Raw genomic sequence first — 18,670 nt, forward strand, 5'->3', positions numbered from 1 at the left:
ATGTTTACAGACTTATATAACCCGAGGGGTAGCAGAGGCTGAACCACACAGTGCTGACATAGATTGGAGACCTGTTCCCAGTAATCACAACACTTCACAGTCCTGTAAAGCACAGAAATCATCTCCAATGCTATGGTTTCTTCCACATTTTGCCTTTCTCCAATCCCATATGGTATTCTTAACTCTGGTGTACACTCTCATGTTTCTTGCAGAAGGACAAGGTGAGGGCAATAGAACCAATCTTAACACGGTTGTTTCTGTGCTGAGAAATTCTATGATTCCAAATGCCAGGCCCTAGTATCTGAGCACTCTCTAGATCTCCTGGACAAAACAAGGCTGTTTCTCTTCCCTGATCTCTTATATTACTTTGAAGGGATACTGCATCTTTGAATTTGCAGAACTATCTTTCGCTTCTTAAAGCAATAGCTTGAACAATTATTTTTATAGGGAAAAGATGGTGCTTCTCCAGATGTCATCATTACGCTGTTACATCTTATAGCCTATTGATAGTTATGTACAAGATTTCTTGTCTCTCAGGAATGCACAGAAGCATGTAAGATAACCATTTGAAAACATCCCTTCTTTGAACTTTTGGCTCTTTGTTGTTAACTATGCTTGTATGAAGACTATAGCAACTATTTGGAATGTTGTTTAGATTGAGCAGTAACTGACACGTTGTCCATTTGTGGTCCTAATGGCTACAGCACCTGTCCTGGGCATCTGGTTGAGATAGCAGCATCATGAGTTTACAACAATCTCATGGGACCCTCTAATGTACAGTGCTGACTGATACCGATTTCTGTTGTTTGTCTTGGACCTTTCGCTTCTTCTGCTGCTGTTTGTCTTTGTTTTCTCGTTGTTCTGGAGTTTCTCTGCTGGGTTCCAGACCTTTGTTATCAGGTATTGCATCCTTACTTTCTTCTTTATTAAGTTTTTTTCTTTTCCTCTCCCTTTCTTTTTTTCCTAAAATGAAAGAATACACCTTTAAAAAATATACTCAACTATGCTCTCTTTGGTTATTCTAAGTTTTAAAAAATGAGTTAAACTTCTCTGTTGCAAATCGTACTCATAGATACTAAATATCTACTATTTAATTTTTTTTTGCTTTTATTACTTATTTTTGAGAGAGAGAGAGAGAGAGAGAGAGAGAGAGATGGAGTGTGAGGGGAGGAGGGACAGAGGGAGAGGGAGACACAGAATCCGATGCAAGCTCCAGGCTCTGAGCTGTCAGCACAGAGCCCGACACAGGCCCTGCACTCACAAACCGCGAGATCATGACTTGAGCCGAAGTCAGACGCTCAACTGACTGAGCCTCCCAGGCGACCCCAAATTACTATTTAAATTATTCAACTACTTTCGATTAAGTCTGTATTATATTTTAAGAAATGTAAACATGAAGCACAAAATATAAGGAAGCAATGGATATATGATAATTCTGAACAGTCTTAGAGGGTTCTATAGTTGGTAATATACATTATAGTTTTGAATATTTAATATAAAATTTTGAATACATTCCTGCCATATAAGAAAATTTTAATGTGTATTTTGCTATCTGGCTCCCATTTAAGGCACTATTTTGTATTTAAATTTTTCCAAGTAGTAGTTACATATTTGCAGTCTGCTGATATAACTGCATGCCATCTACTAAAAGAAAACTGGTTTGCATAACAAATATGCAAATAACCAGGATAACTGTACCTTAGTTCAACACAAATGTTTATATGTTGAAATTAATTTCCTTTGCAATTACATGCAGGGGTGGTGGCAACTATAACTTGTCAATAACCCTATGGTATAAGCTACAAGGGCAGGAACACTGTGTCTCTATCAATCAAATGAGCAAATATTTATTGGATATACACTGGATTCAATGGAGGTCTCTGATCTTGAACTGGGTCTGAACTATAGATTTAGTTCATATTCACAGTATGGTGCATTTTAAAAAGTGGAACCAACATGATATTAAGGTTTTGATGTGGGAAGACATACTGCAAGGTAGACTGGAGCCAGGGTGGAAAACTGTTTCATTCTGTTGGTATTGGAAACTTGCTGAGAGTTTTAGGGGAAGAGAGTAATCTGAGCAAAGTGCATGAGACTTGCACCAAATTGGACAGACTGTTTTTATTTATTTCTGGACAGCAAAGTAACTAAATATTTTATAATCATGTAAACATTATATATATGTATACACACACATACATACATATATATTCTAAAGTGCAAAATAATTTCCAGGGAATGGTGTTAGTAACATCCATTGCTACATATATTCCAATGAGAAAGTACTGAATTAAATCAAAATCATAGGAAATGAAAATTAAGAACCTACTAACTCCTTGATGTGGGACAAATTCTGATAATGTATATCCCCACAGACTGAGACGTGTAACATTTGCAATTAGTATCTGTCTACAAAGGATCATTTTGGACAAAAGTATTTTGGAGACTTTATTTGCATGAGAGAACCAAAATATTTTCATGTCCTGAAATAGGCTGCAGATATTGAATTCAGTGGTTTGGCTTTCTTTTCCTTGAGCTCTGGTTACAGAATCCTAGGGAGCAATATTATTAATACTGCATATATATCCTTAGCCAACACAGTCTCCTTGGATTAATGATTTTAGGCCACAACTAGCTTTGTCTGAGATTATATTTGTAAAACCTTCCAACTGCTTTATGAAAACTTGCTTCATTGGGCTCGACATAGTGCACCTCCAAATTCTAAACTTTAAAGACAGTTAACAAAAATGAGAATTCAGACCACTGTAAGGCAGTCAAATTGTTTGGATATGAACAAAAAATGTTAAGAGTTGAATATTATGGCTAGAGCTGAGCTAGTTCTACACTGATTCACCAATTCCATTGTTCTTTTCACTTAAAAGAATATTGCTGGATTGATAAAATTTTGGTGGAAGGAATCCAGGTTTGGTTTTGTTTTTTTCTCATTCTGGCTTTAATTATTAACACCTTTGAAGTGCTGACAGGAACTTGGTAACAAAATAGAGAAAACTGAAGAGTAAATTTACCTTCTTAAATATGTAGCCTAATGTAATTTTCATGAAACTGTACAAACTGGAAGAAAGAAATGCTGGTTTTCATGATATGTGCTTGGTTTTCAGAAGGACATGGCTGCAAAGGTTAGATTACATAATATTTCCATTTGAGGAGCATTTTGGAGGTGTTCAAGTTCAACTCTAAAAAAATGGTCAGTGAAAATCATTCCAGAATTCCATAAAAACTACTGACCCCAAACAAAATTTTTATGGAAATTATCCAAAAGTTCAGTGTTTGACATTGTTCTCTTGATGATGGTCCAATATCTTACAGCTGTGATCTTAACCATAACGTTCTGGATACATAAGAAATATATTGTTTCTTTCTTGGTTACAGATTGATTTGTATGTTTTTTAGCCACATGTGACAACATACTCAACTTACAGTGTATTTCTGCTTATTAGCAAACTGATATGATTATTTCTTAAGACAGGCAGACACATTTTTGGAAGTAGCTTGAAACTCAGTATTATAGTTTTATTATCCAAGGAATAACTATTTCGTCTGGGCGGTGAGTGTAAGGGGAGGCTCTAGTAAAGCAACAGGAAACTAGCACATTGTACATTGTTGTTGCCCAACAAAGGGTGATTGCACAATAGAAGAATGGGATTATTATTTTTTACGCGCCATGTGTTAGTGGTTGGAAACACTAACTACCCTTTTGCATAAATAATATATTTTCTTCTTGTCCAAGAAATAAAATAGAAATGCAGAAGAGTGGCTGCAGTCCATTAAAAATCACGTTCAATTGGGGAAATTTTGCAGGTTTTCATTAAAGGGGACTTTTTTTTCTATTCTGCTGACTTTTTATTGATGGGATCAATAGTTGTTTTTATACTTTTTTTTTTTGGATAATTTTGCAAACTAGGCATTCCAGTTATCACAATCTTACATATATGTTTGTGTTTTGTCATTCACTGCTTAGGCATGTATACACATGCACACAGGCAATGGAATTGGGTTGTAGAGGGCTCTCACGATTAAAAGAATGTTTATCATCCCTCGATGTTCCAGGTATGAGGGCAGTGTTAGATAGACACTGTCCAAGAGAAATTGCTATTAGCAATTGAGCACATTCTGAGCCTTTGCAGAGAAGCACTATGGTGCAAACATTTGTTTAACAATGGTGTTTTTAAAGTCAGAAAAACACAGTGTTCAAATTCCAGGTCTGTCACCAACGAGTTGTGTGGCTTTTGACAATTTGTTGGTATCTCTCAGGATTAGCTCTCTGATATTTAACATACGGATAATCATTACTACCTACTAAATGTTGTAAAGATTACATGAGATACTTACAATGCACTTAGCATAGTGCTGGGCACACATCAATCATGGGTGAAATAAAAGCTGATGTTATTAACTCATTACACAAACATGAATTAAGCCTCTACTCCATGCCAAAATGTGCACTAAAACCTGGGGACACTAATGAGATATGGAGACAGGCATAATAATTATAGTTACAAGCTAATGCTAAAATAGAGAAAAGCACGAACAAGATCCTACTGGGAGCACAGCAAGGAAAGCACTGAACTCTGCCAATGGAGATCGAAAGAAAACTCCCCAGACAGGGTGATGTTTCAGCTGAGCCTTAAAGAATGAATGAGCATTTGCCAGGCCACGGAGGGAAAAAGGGCATGTCAGGCAGTGAACAATATTGTCAATGAAGGCATGCAAGGACATGATGAATCTGGGGAGCTGAAAAAAGTAGACTTCCTTGGTTTGATCAGAGTCTATATATAGGACATTACTCAGAGAAGCTGGAACGATATACTGGACTCAACTGCCATGTTGGGAGTTAGTCCTGAGGATCAGTGATACTGAAAACTGGAAAAGGGCAAGAATCAGAATCTGAGAGCAAGGCAGAGTTTGGATATTTCTGTGACTAGTTTACAAAAGGCCAATGGGATACTCTGACATGTGACATTATTTTTTTTTATTTCAGGGACACTTTGAAAGTAATTAGAATCCATAGAGGGAGTATAGGCAGTGACAGGTATTTATTTTTGAGCCTTAACTTTTAAGAGTACCTAAAATCTCTGTGCAGACCATTCTAGACACGTGTTATTTAATATTTCATTGCAAACCACTATCATGTAATTGAATACATGATTGATGTTTTTGTGATAGTGAAATTATTTCTTATTAATACAGAAATAATATAGTCATTTATCTAAGCACCTCCTAGGGCCTTCTGCAGACCAGGTTTCCAAGTATAGGTGACTTTGAAAAATACATATTCCTAGGCCCCACCCTTGGAGTTTATGATTCAGTAGCTCTTATGATGGGCCCAGGAACCTATAGTGAATAATACGTTCACTCCTAGTTTATTCTGATGTGCAGCCATAATTAAGAACCATAGCTGTAGGGGCGCCTGGGTGGCTCAGTTGGTTAAATGTCCGACTTCGGCCCAGGTCATGATCTCGCAGTTCGTGAGTTTGAGCCCTGTGTCCAGCTCTGTGCTGACAGCTCAGAGCCCGGAGCTTACTTCATATTTTGTGTCTTCCTCTCCCTCTGCCCCTCCCCTGCTCATGGTCTGTCTCTCTCACTCTCAAAAATAAATGAAAACAAATTTTTAAAATTTGAAAAAAAAAAAAAAAAGAACCATAGCTGTAGACCAAGAGGAGATCCAATTTCCCTAAATGTATACTCTTAGAATTTATTTCACATCTCACGGTTTCTCATTTAATTTCTTATATATAAAGTATGTTTTTTTTCACATACTGTAGCTACTAATTTTTAAGGCAAGTTTTCTGGTTAGGTGTATCTGGAATAGACACCTAGATACAAAATGAAAATTAGTTGCAGACTGTCTTTTAAAAACCTGTTCAAATAGAAATATGAGCTAAAAGGAATAAACATGTAAAAAAGAGTGGCGAGAAAAGGAAATGGGCCTGAATTATTTTTCCTAAATTTTGTATTACATATTTAAGTTCCAAGTGAAAAATGAAAACTGGAAAATGCTCAATTACCTTTTAAAATGTAATAGGGTTATAAATAAAAAAGTTGCTCTCCCCAGAATCACAGATGGGATTTATTTGTTGAGAATTAGTCAAATTGTGAATATTAATTCACAATTTTCTGAATGTTTAGAAATGTCTGTGCAGAAGTCTTTATGAAGGTGGCTTCTTGGTGAATTTCTTGCAAGACATCACTAAGGGGAGCCATTGAGCTTTATGGAGCTTCACTTCCAAGGCAAGCTGTTAAAAATTTTCTCAAAAAGCTAAAAATGTATCCCACACCCTAGACTGAGGATTAAATATCAATTATTATAACTAAAACCAATTAAGTAAATATCCCATTAAAATATAAAGTTTATTATTTCTAGGTCTTTTCTCATTATTGGGTGTGGAATGAAGTTCAATTGGAAATGCATGGTTTTATACCTTAAAAAAGCACAAATGATGTGAAAATGGGGTTAACCTGATGATTTATAAATCTAGAATTGACCTTACTTTTATGTATAGAGGAAGGAAATTCAAAATATTTTTCTTTTTAGTTAATATATCACTGGGGGAATTTTGAAGAGGAGGGGAAATTGCTGTAGTATTACTTCTTCGGCAATTATGATCTAGTAGGTAGATACATATTTAAAGGCTTTTGAATTGTGAGCTATACCAACACAGGACAGCCTGACCCAGTGGTAAAGAACAGGTTGAAAGTCAGACCTTCTCAGCTGTATTATTACCAAGTAGAATTAACTTGAGAAATACATTCAAACTTTTTATTTTTTGTTTTTTAAAAAATAAATTGGAATACTCATTTCCTTGCTATTATTTTAACCTAGGAGTTTATAACAAATATAGTGAAAATATAAAGGAATGGATAGCTTTTTGAAAATAGGCACTTAAATTATCCAAACTGAAGTTTAAAGCTACCTGAATTATTTACTCTCTAGTTTAGTACCTGAATTAATTTCATTGCATTTCTACTTAACTTCCAAGATGCTTCTGATTAATTATTCACAGAAAAATAATTTAGCATAGCATTACAGACTCCACCGAATGCTGTTAATTTGGGAAATTACCTTGAACCATTTTTGCAAAGATAGCTCTGATCATTAAAACATATTAAGACTGAAATAGCATTTTCCCACCATTCGAAAAGGACTAATATACTAGATGCAATCTATTTGTGTTGCATTCTTTTTGGGAATTCAGAAACAAGATTGCTCTGACTGTAACACACTGAGTATAAATTTTAGGAGGTGAAAGGGATAAACCTAAGTTTCTTAATGGCCTCATACTTCTGTTCCTACTCACTCCTGCACTTTACTCACCAGAACCCACTATGTTTCCTGACCCCATGTATTTGATACATTTACTAGAATGCACTTTCTACATCCCTTGCTCTAACTCAGACTTTGTGTTTAATTCTCTGCCCCAATGTCACCCCTTCAGAGGGACCTTCCTTACTCCCTCACCTTTTTTAGGCTAGGTTATTTGTATTTCTACCCTCTTTGCTCAGTAACTCCCAATTACTAGCCTGTTGCAATAACCATGGTGAAGATGACAGGGCAGTCTATTTCTAAAAATAGTAAGAGTAATGATAATTAAAGTTTAATGGACACTTACACATACCAGGCACACTTCTAAGTGAGAGCGTTGGGTCTAAAAACTTTACTATAACCTCCATCTAATACTGAGGACAATGAGGCTCTTAACCACAGTGCTCTTCTGCCCCCCATCACATCTTAACAGAGCACACTGTGGCACGGCATCCTTGTTTTAGTTCATATTTAAGCTACTGAGTAAAAAAAAAGGAAAGGGTGTGGACTAAACACAACAGAGAGTTTGATAGAAATTATGGTTTAGAGTATACTTTCTTAACCTCTTGTAATTTGAATTCTGAGCAGCAAGTTGCTCATCAGATCCTAACAGCATTTTGAAAGAGATGTTTTATGTCAGCACCATCCAGTCACCACATTCTTGCCTCTCTTCCTTCTTTCTTACTGCTACAGTTTACTTATTTTTCAGTATTTCCATCACCTTCCCAGTCACAAAAATGTAGGATGTAGTACTGTGGGTTTTGGAGATTATTTACATATTATGCCATTTATATCTTATTTAGAAATTTTATTTTACCTCTAAACTCCACTGCTACATTTCTGAAATCCTAATAAAATTATCAGAGATTTTTATATTTTGTTACACTCAATATCAAAAGGGAGAAAGAGAAACTCTAATGATTTAAGTTTAAAAATCCCAGTAAGGCATGAATGCAGTCCTAATATAAATCATTTTATTTATAGCAAACATCATAAATATCTAAAATCACAATTTTTTAGAACCTTTATTTTCATGATCTGCTTTAGTACAATAAACTTTCTTTTGTGAAATCGAATACTTTCCTTAGGAATTGATTATTTTCAGTTTGCCTTGACAGTTTTTCCCTTTGTTGTTTAAGTAATTTCATCACTCACTGAAGATTCAGGATCTGAAATTTTGAATTTTAGCTCTATGTACTGACAGAAATTTCCACGGCCCTTTCACCCAAGGTAACTCCATTCCATCTCATTCCTTCTGCTGACCAGAACCTTAGCTTGGACTCTTTGCACTCAAGAGGGACATTAGCTAGAGTCCAACACAAACTGTTAAAGATACTGGATATTGCATACTATGCATACTAAAATGTCTTCCGGTTGTAAATCATCAGTGTTAAAAGAATAGTTAAAAGTGCAAAGGAGAAAGCACCCAAAGATTTTTTTTTTTTTACTACTTGCAATATTTACAACCTACTCATCATGAAAGTAAAAGGTATCTTATATTTTAATTTTATACTATTAAAAAAAACATAGTAAGGCATTACAATTTCTATAACTATTTCACTTACATAACTACTTTAAGTTTAGTATTCTTTTATATAAGCTTATTTCTCTTGAATCAACTACCTTTTGATTAAAATTCATTTGTAATTAGTGTTTGCAATGTTCTTTTTTGTTTGTTTGTTGTTTTCTTTCAATGTAAAATCTCTTTGAGATTCTACCCACCACATTCGGTTAGATTATAAAACTCTTGGAAACTAAATCACGCACATTAATTCATATGTTGAAAATTTCTTGATCTAAGCATGTTTGTATAATATGTTTTGAACTAGATCTTGGATCTTATGAAATTGTATCTATTGGATAAGCATGTAAACTTATTCTGATTTTCACTTATTGTCAAAGGGTGTGCTGGTAAATTTCACCTATTAAATTCAGTCAAATTTAGTTCACTACTTTTACTGTAAAATTCATGGCCAGTTTGTGGAATGAATATTAACTGGTCTCTTAAGGAAAAAAAATCACTCTGCATATAATATTTTGATGGTTTTATATACTGTTTATAAACTTATAATAGGGGGATTAATGTGTATGTTGCTTTCTTTAGAAATTTAGATAATGGTATGGCTGGCTCCACTATTTAAAAAATGACTGAAGCCTGCCTAGTTGCACTGCTAAATGTCCTTTCTGAAATTTTCAGTTTAGACCAGTCTTCTCAAATATTAATGACTATTTCAAAAAAGTTGATGAGTTTATTTTTTTTTTACAATTCTCTCCTCATTGCCCATCTGAGGCTTATGCTGCCTGCTGCTATAGACCATCAGCTTATATGTCAAGGTACAAAATATGTCTGAGTCTAAGGAATTTTTATGTCAAATATTTCTTTCACATCATTCTTTAAAAAATCTATTGCAGCAATTTAAATATTTTTAAAAAACAGTAAAATAACCTCTTTGATCATTCCTATCATACACATATTGCCAGACTTAAAGTATATAAATAGCATCATAAATAGGCTTTCTTATAAAATTATTATAAAACAGAATACATAATTGTCATTCAGACTACTTATCGAGGGATTCCCTTAAGAAGGCTGGAAACATTATGTCTTTAGTATTACAGTATAATTAACTCCTTTGAAGAACTTTTCACATTCTTTGTGATAAATCAGTTTGCTTAATTCTGTGTCAATTTAAATTTTAAATGTGTATTTAACATATCATTAATCAACAATTAAGTTGCAAGTACCGTCTAAAGTGTAGGTTGTGTTGAAAATCTGAGTCTTAAATATTTTTTTCCTGGTTAATTTTATTTTCTTGCTCTAAATCTTTCTGAGTTGACAATCATGCTATTCCTGTCCTCAAAACACATGTTAAAGTAACAGAATAAAGAATCCTTAAATTTGTTGCCTTATGCAATTCATTTACCTTAGAAAACCAAAAACGTCAGTTGTATCAATATTTGATTCTGAGAGTTAATAACGTTTGATTTTTTTTTCTGTCCTTACATATTCCTCTCAGGAGGGAGCACAGTATAATACCGAGTTTTCATGCAGAGCTTAGAATAACACTGGTATTTGAATTTTCCCCAGTTTTCTTTAGTTAGGTATGTATATAGGCTCACAGCTCAGTCTTTCACACTTGAAATACATGTTCTGGAATTTGTTGAGGGTAAATATCCACCAAATGCCCCTCTCTCTCTCTGTCTCTCTCTTTTATTATTTTTTTAAAAAGAGAATCACTAAGCCAAGAGCACAGTCTTCATCTTTGATGAAATATAGCTTTCCAATTAACAGAAAAGTCCTTCATTTCAAAAGGCTGAACAAAATGCTACTTGAAAATTCATTCCAGCTGGTTAAGCTGAAGAACTGAAAGAATTCCAAGGAAAGAATATTCTCTTGGCATTTATCATTTGATTTTCATTTGGATAAATTTCCATTTGTTCCAAGAACTTGTCTCAGAATTTTGTTCTTCTGAGACAGTGAAAGAAGTGTTGATAGCCATGTTTGACTATGCTGTACTTCCTGCCTAACCCAGATTGTCTACTTGGTTGTATTGACAGAAGGGGATGCCTCAAACTTGCTGACACATTTGCAGTGATTGATTATATAAGAAACATTGATACTATTCTAATCTCTTTCATCATTTTATGCACTAGGTGATTCTGATGTCTAATTCTCATTGTACCACAGCCCATTCTTTCTTTTCTTTTTTGTTGTTCTATTGGGGAAAAAATGAAACTCTGATCTGGAATTACATCACAGAGGGAAAAACAACTACCAAATCTCCTATTTAGCAAGTGTTACTCAATGATATTTTTAGTAGAGATATTATACACCTCTGTAGCTATAATTTAATATTTTCAGCTATTTATTGATTACCTATGTAAAGCTCACTTTTTTAATGCATCTCATTCTCAAATGTTTTCACCTTGCTTCAGTATTAGAAAAAAAAGTTTAATTACAGATGCTATCTCAAACTATTGATTTTTTTAAAGTAAGCTCCACATATGGAGCCCAACATGGGGCTTGAACCTATGATCCAGAGATCAAGACCTGAACTGAGGTCAAGAGTCAGATATGTAACCAACTGAGCCACCCAGGTACCCCTCAAACTATGGATTTCTTAACTAGTATGGAAAACAGAAAAATCTCACTTAGCCTGTATTATATTAAAATTTATAAGAAATAAATTTCATTCATGAGGCAAATAAGATCATAAGCGGCATATTTCACTTATGGTAGATAATGCAAACTGTTTTAAGTACTTTTTATCCTACTCTGTTCGTGCAAATATCTGTTCTTAATTGGAAATACTTTCCACATGCATTTCTATAACCAGCAAGATAGCTCCTTGTAATTACTTCATCAATAGTGGTTACATACACTTGAGTGGAATGCAACTGATTTAATTTCTCTAAAATATTTTAGCAATTGAATGTTCACTAACCTAGAAATATGGACCCTATAATTAAACAAGATTGGTAAGATTTTATGACATCTCATTTTACAGCTTTCACTGTACTCCTTTTATCACTGCATTGATGGGTGTTAGGGTGGGAGAGGAGAGCTGGGGAGGTGGGCACATGTACAGCAAATGTGTGTCTATGTTTGTGTATAAATATAACTATATATGTACATATTTATTTGTTGGTTCCTTTCCACCGTAAATGGAAAAGTTCTATTTTTTAGGTGGATTTAAAATATCAATTCAATTTTTTGAAATGTTTATTCATTTTTGAGAGAGATTGAGAGAGAGAGAGAGAGCAAGCAAGCAGGGGAGGGGCAGAAAGCAATGGAGACAGAGAATCCGAAGCAGAGTTCAGGGTCTGAGCTGTCAGCACAGAGCCAGCTGTGGGGCTCAAACTCACAATCCAAGAGATCATGACCTGAGCCAAAGCCAGACACTTTTAGCCAACAGAGCCACCCAAGTGCCCCTAAAATATCAATTCAGAGACAGAAAGCTTGTTTTCGCATTTAATTTTTAACATGTCTAAAAGGAGATTCATCTTATTATAAGGGTTCTTCAGATGCTTGAACCTTTATTTATTTATTTATTTATTTATTTATTTATTTATTTAAATGTATATTTTTAAGAGAGAGGGAGAGACAGAGTCCAAGCTGGGGAGGGGCAGAGAGAGAGAGAGACAACAGAATCTGAAGCAAGCTCCAGAATCTGAGCTGTCAGCACTTCGGACACCTAACCGACTGAGCTACCCAGGCGCCCCAGCTGCTTGAATCTTTAAAATTAACAGACTCTGCTAGGCTATATGACTTTTAACTTTTTCTTACCAAACATATTTTCCATATGCCAAATTAACATTTGCATCCTCTTTTTTCTTCACAGACTCAACATGTTGTGAGAAAAAAGAATATGGTCCTCTAATAAGCATTTGATTAATGCAGAAGCAATTAAAGAACTACTTTCGTTCTTTGGAAACTCAATCTTCTATATGTGGACTTTCTCTCCCAACATTGATATTATCCCTATGTCCTATTTCTTTGCTGCCAACTGGTTCATTTCCTTCCATTGTTTTGATTGAGTACCTAAGTGTATAACAATATACTATCTGCTGAATTTTTATCTATATTTCTAGGTGCTTTTGTAATAAGTCAAGGTGATACTGAATGATACTTCTACGTTTTGTAATATTAGGAAGAACGTAGTAATAATCGCAAAAATGATGAACTTTTCTTAAATTTTTTTTTCAACGTTTATTTATTTTTGGGACAGAGAGAGACAGCATGAACGGGGGAGGGGCAGAGAGAGAGGGAGACACAGAATCGGAAACAGGCTCCAGGCTCTGAGCCATCAGCCCAGAGCCTGACGCGGGGCTCGAACTCACGGACCGCGAGATCGTGACCTGGCTGAAGTCGGACGCTTAACCGACTGCGCCACCCAGGCGCCCCGATGAACTTTTCTTTGTAGAAACTCAACTTTAATTTTGATTCCCTATAAAAATATTTCAAAAGAAACACAATTCTCAGAACAGGTTATTTTGTTGGTGGGTAGGTAATACTGGGGCTTCTAGCAGTAGTTTTCTGATTCATTTGCACAAGTTTGTACACAGAGAACCTTGAGGTTTATGAGGGCCACATACCAGGTACACAGGTAAAGCACTGGTACCGTTGCTCCAGATTGGGGTAGGTTTGCTTTTTTTTTTTTGTCAAGAGCCTGTATGTAGTAGATACTCAATAAATATTTGTTGAAAAACTTAAATGAAAGATAAATAATACTCTTTTCTTCATTTCATGCCTATCATTTTATTTGGGGGAAGGACAGATATGGAGAGATGCTTTGATGTTATTCTTACATATGCAAGCATGCCATGATTACCCAGTATTTCAAACAACTTGTCTTAATGAGTGCTATTTATTATTATTATTATTATTTTTAATGTTTATTTATTTTTGAGAGAGACACACACACAGTGCCAGTGGAGGAGGGGCAGAGAGAGAGGGAGACACAGAATCCAAAGCAGGCTCCAGGCTGATCTGTCAGCACAGAGCCCGATGCAGGGCTCGAACTCACAAACTGTGAGATCATGACCTGAGCTGAAATCGGACACTTAACTGACTGATCCACCCAGGCACCCCGAGTGCTATTTATTATTATGGAGTCCTCAGCCAGTAAGCCACATGTGTTCCAATATGGGCTTCAAGTGACAACATCCTGCTCCAGAAAGCTACATCATGGTCGCAGGGAAATAATTTGACTTATTATGCTCTAGAAGATCATCTTTGGGGCCAAACCAATGACAAATAACTAATGTATCCCTAAGGCTGCTTCAAGAAGAGAAGTTAGAAGTCCAGGTTGCAACGGAGAGGTATCCTACTGTCTTCTATATTGAGAAGGAATTTAAATTCTAGAACAGTTTCAGGGATTTGAAGGCTCTGAAGTTTCACTGAGGTGGGGAATGTGGACCCAGGCCCAAACTGGGAATCAGTGGCCTCACAAAAAGTTTCTGAGAGTGGAGAATGAGCAGTAGTGAGGGAGAGGGTGGGAAAGGGGAAATGGAGGAAGAGAGGAAGGGACTTGGATGATTGTGAAAAGTTGAAAGATGGCAAAATAACCTTTTCTTCCTTAAATTGTCTTCTGTAGCAGGCATGAATGATGCTTTATTTGGTGGAGTTGGGAATATAGTCTTCTTTTAAAGTGAAATATGATCCTGGCACGTCTTGGCCCAGTCTTGGAGCTTTTGAAGTGGTACTACACAGTCTCAGAAGTCTGATTTTCCTCTTGATTTTGAATGACCATGGCTTTTGTTGTGATCTATTAAATTTTGCTTGTAAAGGAATTCCGCCCAAATAAAGGGCCGTTGGGTAGTATGATGAAACTTCCAATTTAAGAGGGTGTAGCAAGGGCAGCAAATGGTATGTGTAATGCAATTAATGGGGAGAGAAAGTCCTAGGAAAGACTTAAACAAATGAGCTAAAAATTAAAGGAACTGTGGCAATTCCTGAAGGAATGAACTCTGTTTTACTCAATCTCCCTGAAAACGAACATTCATTTGAATATTTAAGAATCAAATAAGGTGATCTTTGAAATAAAAAGGCCAGCTGAAATAGAAAAAGGTTTTAAAGGGATAAATGCTTTTTGATAACCCATGGTTTTGGTTTTTATTTTCTGAGCAAAGTGAACAATCTTCCTCTGTACCAGAAGACCATGTTGAGGTAGAAAAGGGAACATGTAGTCAGTGATTGTCTATAAGCCTTTCCCTTATCTTCAGGGCATTTTTAGGGAAAGGGGTGGTAGTAGGAGGTGATTAAAAATACCTAGGAGTAAAAATACTTACGGCAGATGTAACACTGGCAGATTTGTCTTTCTGCTGTGCTGGGGGTTAGGGAGGTGGTAGATGAGAGGGAAAATCTTCTCCATTACACCTGGGTCACCCTTAATCAAATGCATTTGGGAGCCCTGCAAACTCTGTTGGTACTTTTTAGTTGCAGCAACCTTGAGGAGTTACACAGAATGTTTACTGGACAGCCTTTCTTGAGTATGAACACATCTGGGTATGGGTGTGTGAATCTGTCTAAACAGACAATGATATCTGTGATTTCTAAAAATCATCAAATATTACAGGGGCACCTGGGTGGCTCAGCAGTTAAGCGTCTGACTCTGGCTCAGGTCGTGATCTCATGGTTTGTGGGTTCAAGCCCTGTGTCGCGCTCTGTGATGCCATCTTAGAGCCTGGAGCCAGCTTCGGATTCTGTGCCTCCCTCTCTCTCTGCCCCCCACCCCCACTCCCCGACCCTGCTCATGCTCTCTCTCTGTGTCTCAAAAATAAATGGACATTAAAAAAATTTAAAAATCATCAAGTATTTCAGAGAACACTCAGATCATAGATGATTTTCACTATTGCTTACAACACATTGTAAACAGTTGTATTCGTTATGTAGGTATATTTGACATTTTTGATTCCTACATGGATTAATATATGAACATATTTTACTGGACTTGTTAAGTGTTTTGAAAATCACTCCTTGTGATTTTTTTATACATCTTTCAAGATACATTTCAAAGGCTGCTTTCTTCATGAATTCTTCCCTAACAATTCTCCAGCAGGGAATCAGGGAATCAGGGAAGCAGTAAAGTATAGCTTCTGTGACCTTGACTTTAGGTCTTAGATCTGAGTCTGATTCTCTGTCAAACCATTTAGCCATTGTCCATTCCTAATGTTAAAGAAATTCTCAAGACCATATTAAAAAAAAAAACAAAACAAAAACCATGTGCTTAAAAATATGTGTGGCATTAAATTCAATATCAAAAATCAGGGGCGCCTGGTGGCTCAGTGGGTCGGGCATCCGACTCTTAATTTCAGCTCAGGTCATGATCCCAGGGTTGTGAGGTGGAGCTGCAACGGGCTCTGGGCCGAGCGAGGAGTCTGCTGAGATGCTCTCTCTCTCTCCCTCTGGCCCTCTCCCTGCTTGTGCTCTCTCTCTCTCTCAAATTATAAAAAAAATAAATAAAAAAAACCTCTGAAATGGTTATCAGAAAGTGTGCATTTTAGACTTGGCTATATTACTTAGCTATGTGACCTTAAATGAAGTACTTTCTGAGCTTCAGCTGCCTCATTTATAAATTAAAATGGATTGTTCCTGTTATTCCCACTTTTTGGGGCAGGTGTGAGGAACGAATGATATATATATAGGTACTTAGAAAATGGAAAGAATTATGAAATTATAACCCTTTAAATAATGATGATGATGGTAACAATGATTTCTGTAAAAATGTAAAATAGTTGAGTGAATCAAGTCACCTTTGAAAATAAAACAGCCTTAATCTGAGTAGGATAAAACCTCAGGGGAACTTCATTCTCTTAAGACTTTTGGTGGCAGTCCATAACCCACTCAAGTCCATCTGCTTTAGTAAAATTGTGAAAAATTTACCTCTCACATATCCCTCAAATGTGTTATTCTCTCTTCATTCTCATTTAGTTCAAGCTTCTTAATATCTCTGGAATGTATTTTTGCAAAACTAGGGATATTGCTTTTTTTTTTTTTTTGCTTCTAGATGTTTTCCACCTTGTTGACACGTTATTTTCTTATAGCACAGGGTGCTGGTCTCTTGTTCCTGTTAGTGTCTTGTTTTTAAATCTCTCTAGTGCCTGTACTCCCAAACTTTATAGAGCATTATTTCTTTCCCTAGCGTGCCTCTCCACTAGCCACACTATGTATCTCACGATTGGTTGGTCATTGTATGCTCTTGTTCTTATGCCTTAGATGCTGCTCCTCAAAGGAAAGCTTCTTGAGCTGGAAAAATTCTAATTGTTCTATAAGAGCCAATAACAATTTACCCACTTTGTTTCTAGAGCATCATACCCATCCATCTATTTTGCCATTTGTTTACAATCGACTCTCCCATTAAATTATGAACTCTCAAATGAGTCTCATACATATTTGTATATCTTGCTTATCATTTTCACTTCTAGCATCTAGCATGGGTCCTGGAGTATAGTAGTAACTTAATACATAAAAGCAAATGAAAGGAGGAGTAGACAGTATGTTCAGAGCTAGAATCATGCAAAGCGAGATGAATGGTGACACCACAAGGTTTAAACTAAACAGTTCAATGACAATTCAATGCAGAAACACAAATTTTCTAGGAGGACAAGGTATTTTATCAGACTTACTTTTCCTTTGTCAAAATTATATGCTTTGTCGGTTTCTTTATGCTATTTTCAGTAAAGAAATCTTCTCTTTCTGGGGATGATGTGAGCCAATAAATAAAATTGTCCTATAAATTACCCCATCTGGGAGCAGTGAAGATACAAGACTAACGTCTACACCGACTATTAAAACATAAGTACTTTAAGTTCCTTTCTGGAGACTTCGATCCAGGAATTAGAAAAGTTAAATTTATTAATAACAGATACAAAATGATAAATTAATCAAAGACAGCCAAGTGTCAAAAAGAAACGCATACTATTTTTTTTAAAAGTTCCTACCTCTTTTCTTTATCCAACACTGTGTGAATCAAAAATGTACTTTTCCTAAAAATTATCTGATAAATTCTAAGCCAAATTGGGAAACAAGATGGGTCCTCACCATTTTATTTTTTTACATATACGGTGAATACATTTTCAGTGTCAATATGTGAACAAGAGTTCCTATTAAGCAGAAATTCATCTGGACTATATCATCTGCAAGATCAGCTTTAACAGAAATGAAAGAATGTGAAAACACGGAGATTCTTTAAGAATGAAATTATGCCTTCCTCCGTGCGCCCACACCAATGTGGTTACAGAACTTTGGGGAATTTATTCCAATGTTTTCTGCACTCTTGGTGTTCATTGCTTCAGTTCTTCCTATTAGAACCTCCTGAGGTCAGAAAGTTTTGCCCTTTTCAGAGACTTTTTTTTTAGCTGGTGAAGGCTTCTGAGATTACCAGAAATCAAAATGGGATGCTGCACTATGTCAGAACTGCATGTTTAGTCTGCCTTCCTAGAAAATAATCAAGAAAAGTTATATGTGAAAAGACACAGATGCTCCTTTCTCAGCAATATTTTCATACTTTTGAACTATAATATGAAAAAATCTAGTTGAAATCTAGAACAATATGTATTTTGTTTATCCACATATTTTATTGATTTCATTTAAAAAGTTCACAAAATATAAACATCCTTTAGAAGTGCCTAAAATTATACATGTAATGTAATATAATATTATATTATATATGATATGTAATAGAAGGCAATAAATGTCATGTTATGTGGATGTTGACTCTTAGCCCAGCCTGTTTTTCCTTGAAAATTCATAGGCAACTGATATTCTACTATTTATTTTGACTTATAACTTAACATATTTATAGCATGAATGTTTTTATTTATTATTCTTCCAATCATTTCAGGGAA

At 35.6% G+C, this 18,670-nt stretch overlaps 1 protein-coding gene across 1 annotated transcript in view; it reads right to left on the bottom strand.

The window, feature by feature from the left end:
• Positions 1-769: 769 nt before the first annotated feature.
• Positions 770-18,670, bottom strand: part of RSPO3 (R-spondin 3) — an 85,295-nt gene continuing 67,394 nt past the window's right edge. Inside the window, exon 5 of the mRNA XM_047101372.1 lies at positions 770-963. Coding sequence (XP_046957328.1) covers positions 770-963 — 194 coding nt within the window. The remainder of the gene's footprint in view (positions 964-18,670) is intronic.

Source organism: Lynx rufus, unplaced genomic scaffold (assembly GCF_022079265.1).
Source record: "Lynx rufus isolate CCGP_SWC_20201006 ecotype Redwood Valley unplaced genomic scaffold, mLynRuf1.p SCAF_6, whole genome shotgun sequence".
In the NCBI taxonomy this organism is placed as follows: Eukaryota; Metazoa; Chordata; class Mammalia; order Carnivora; family Felidae; genus Lynx; species Lynx rufus.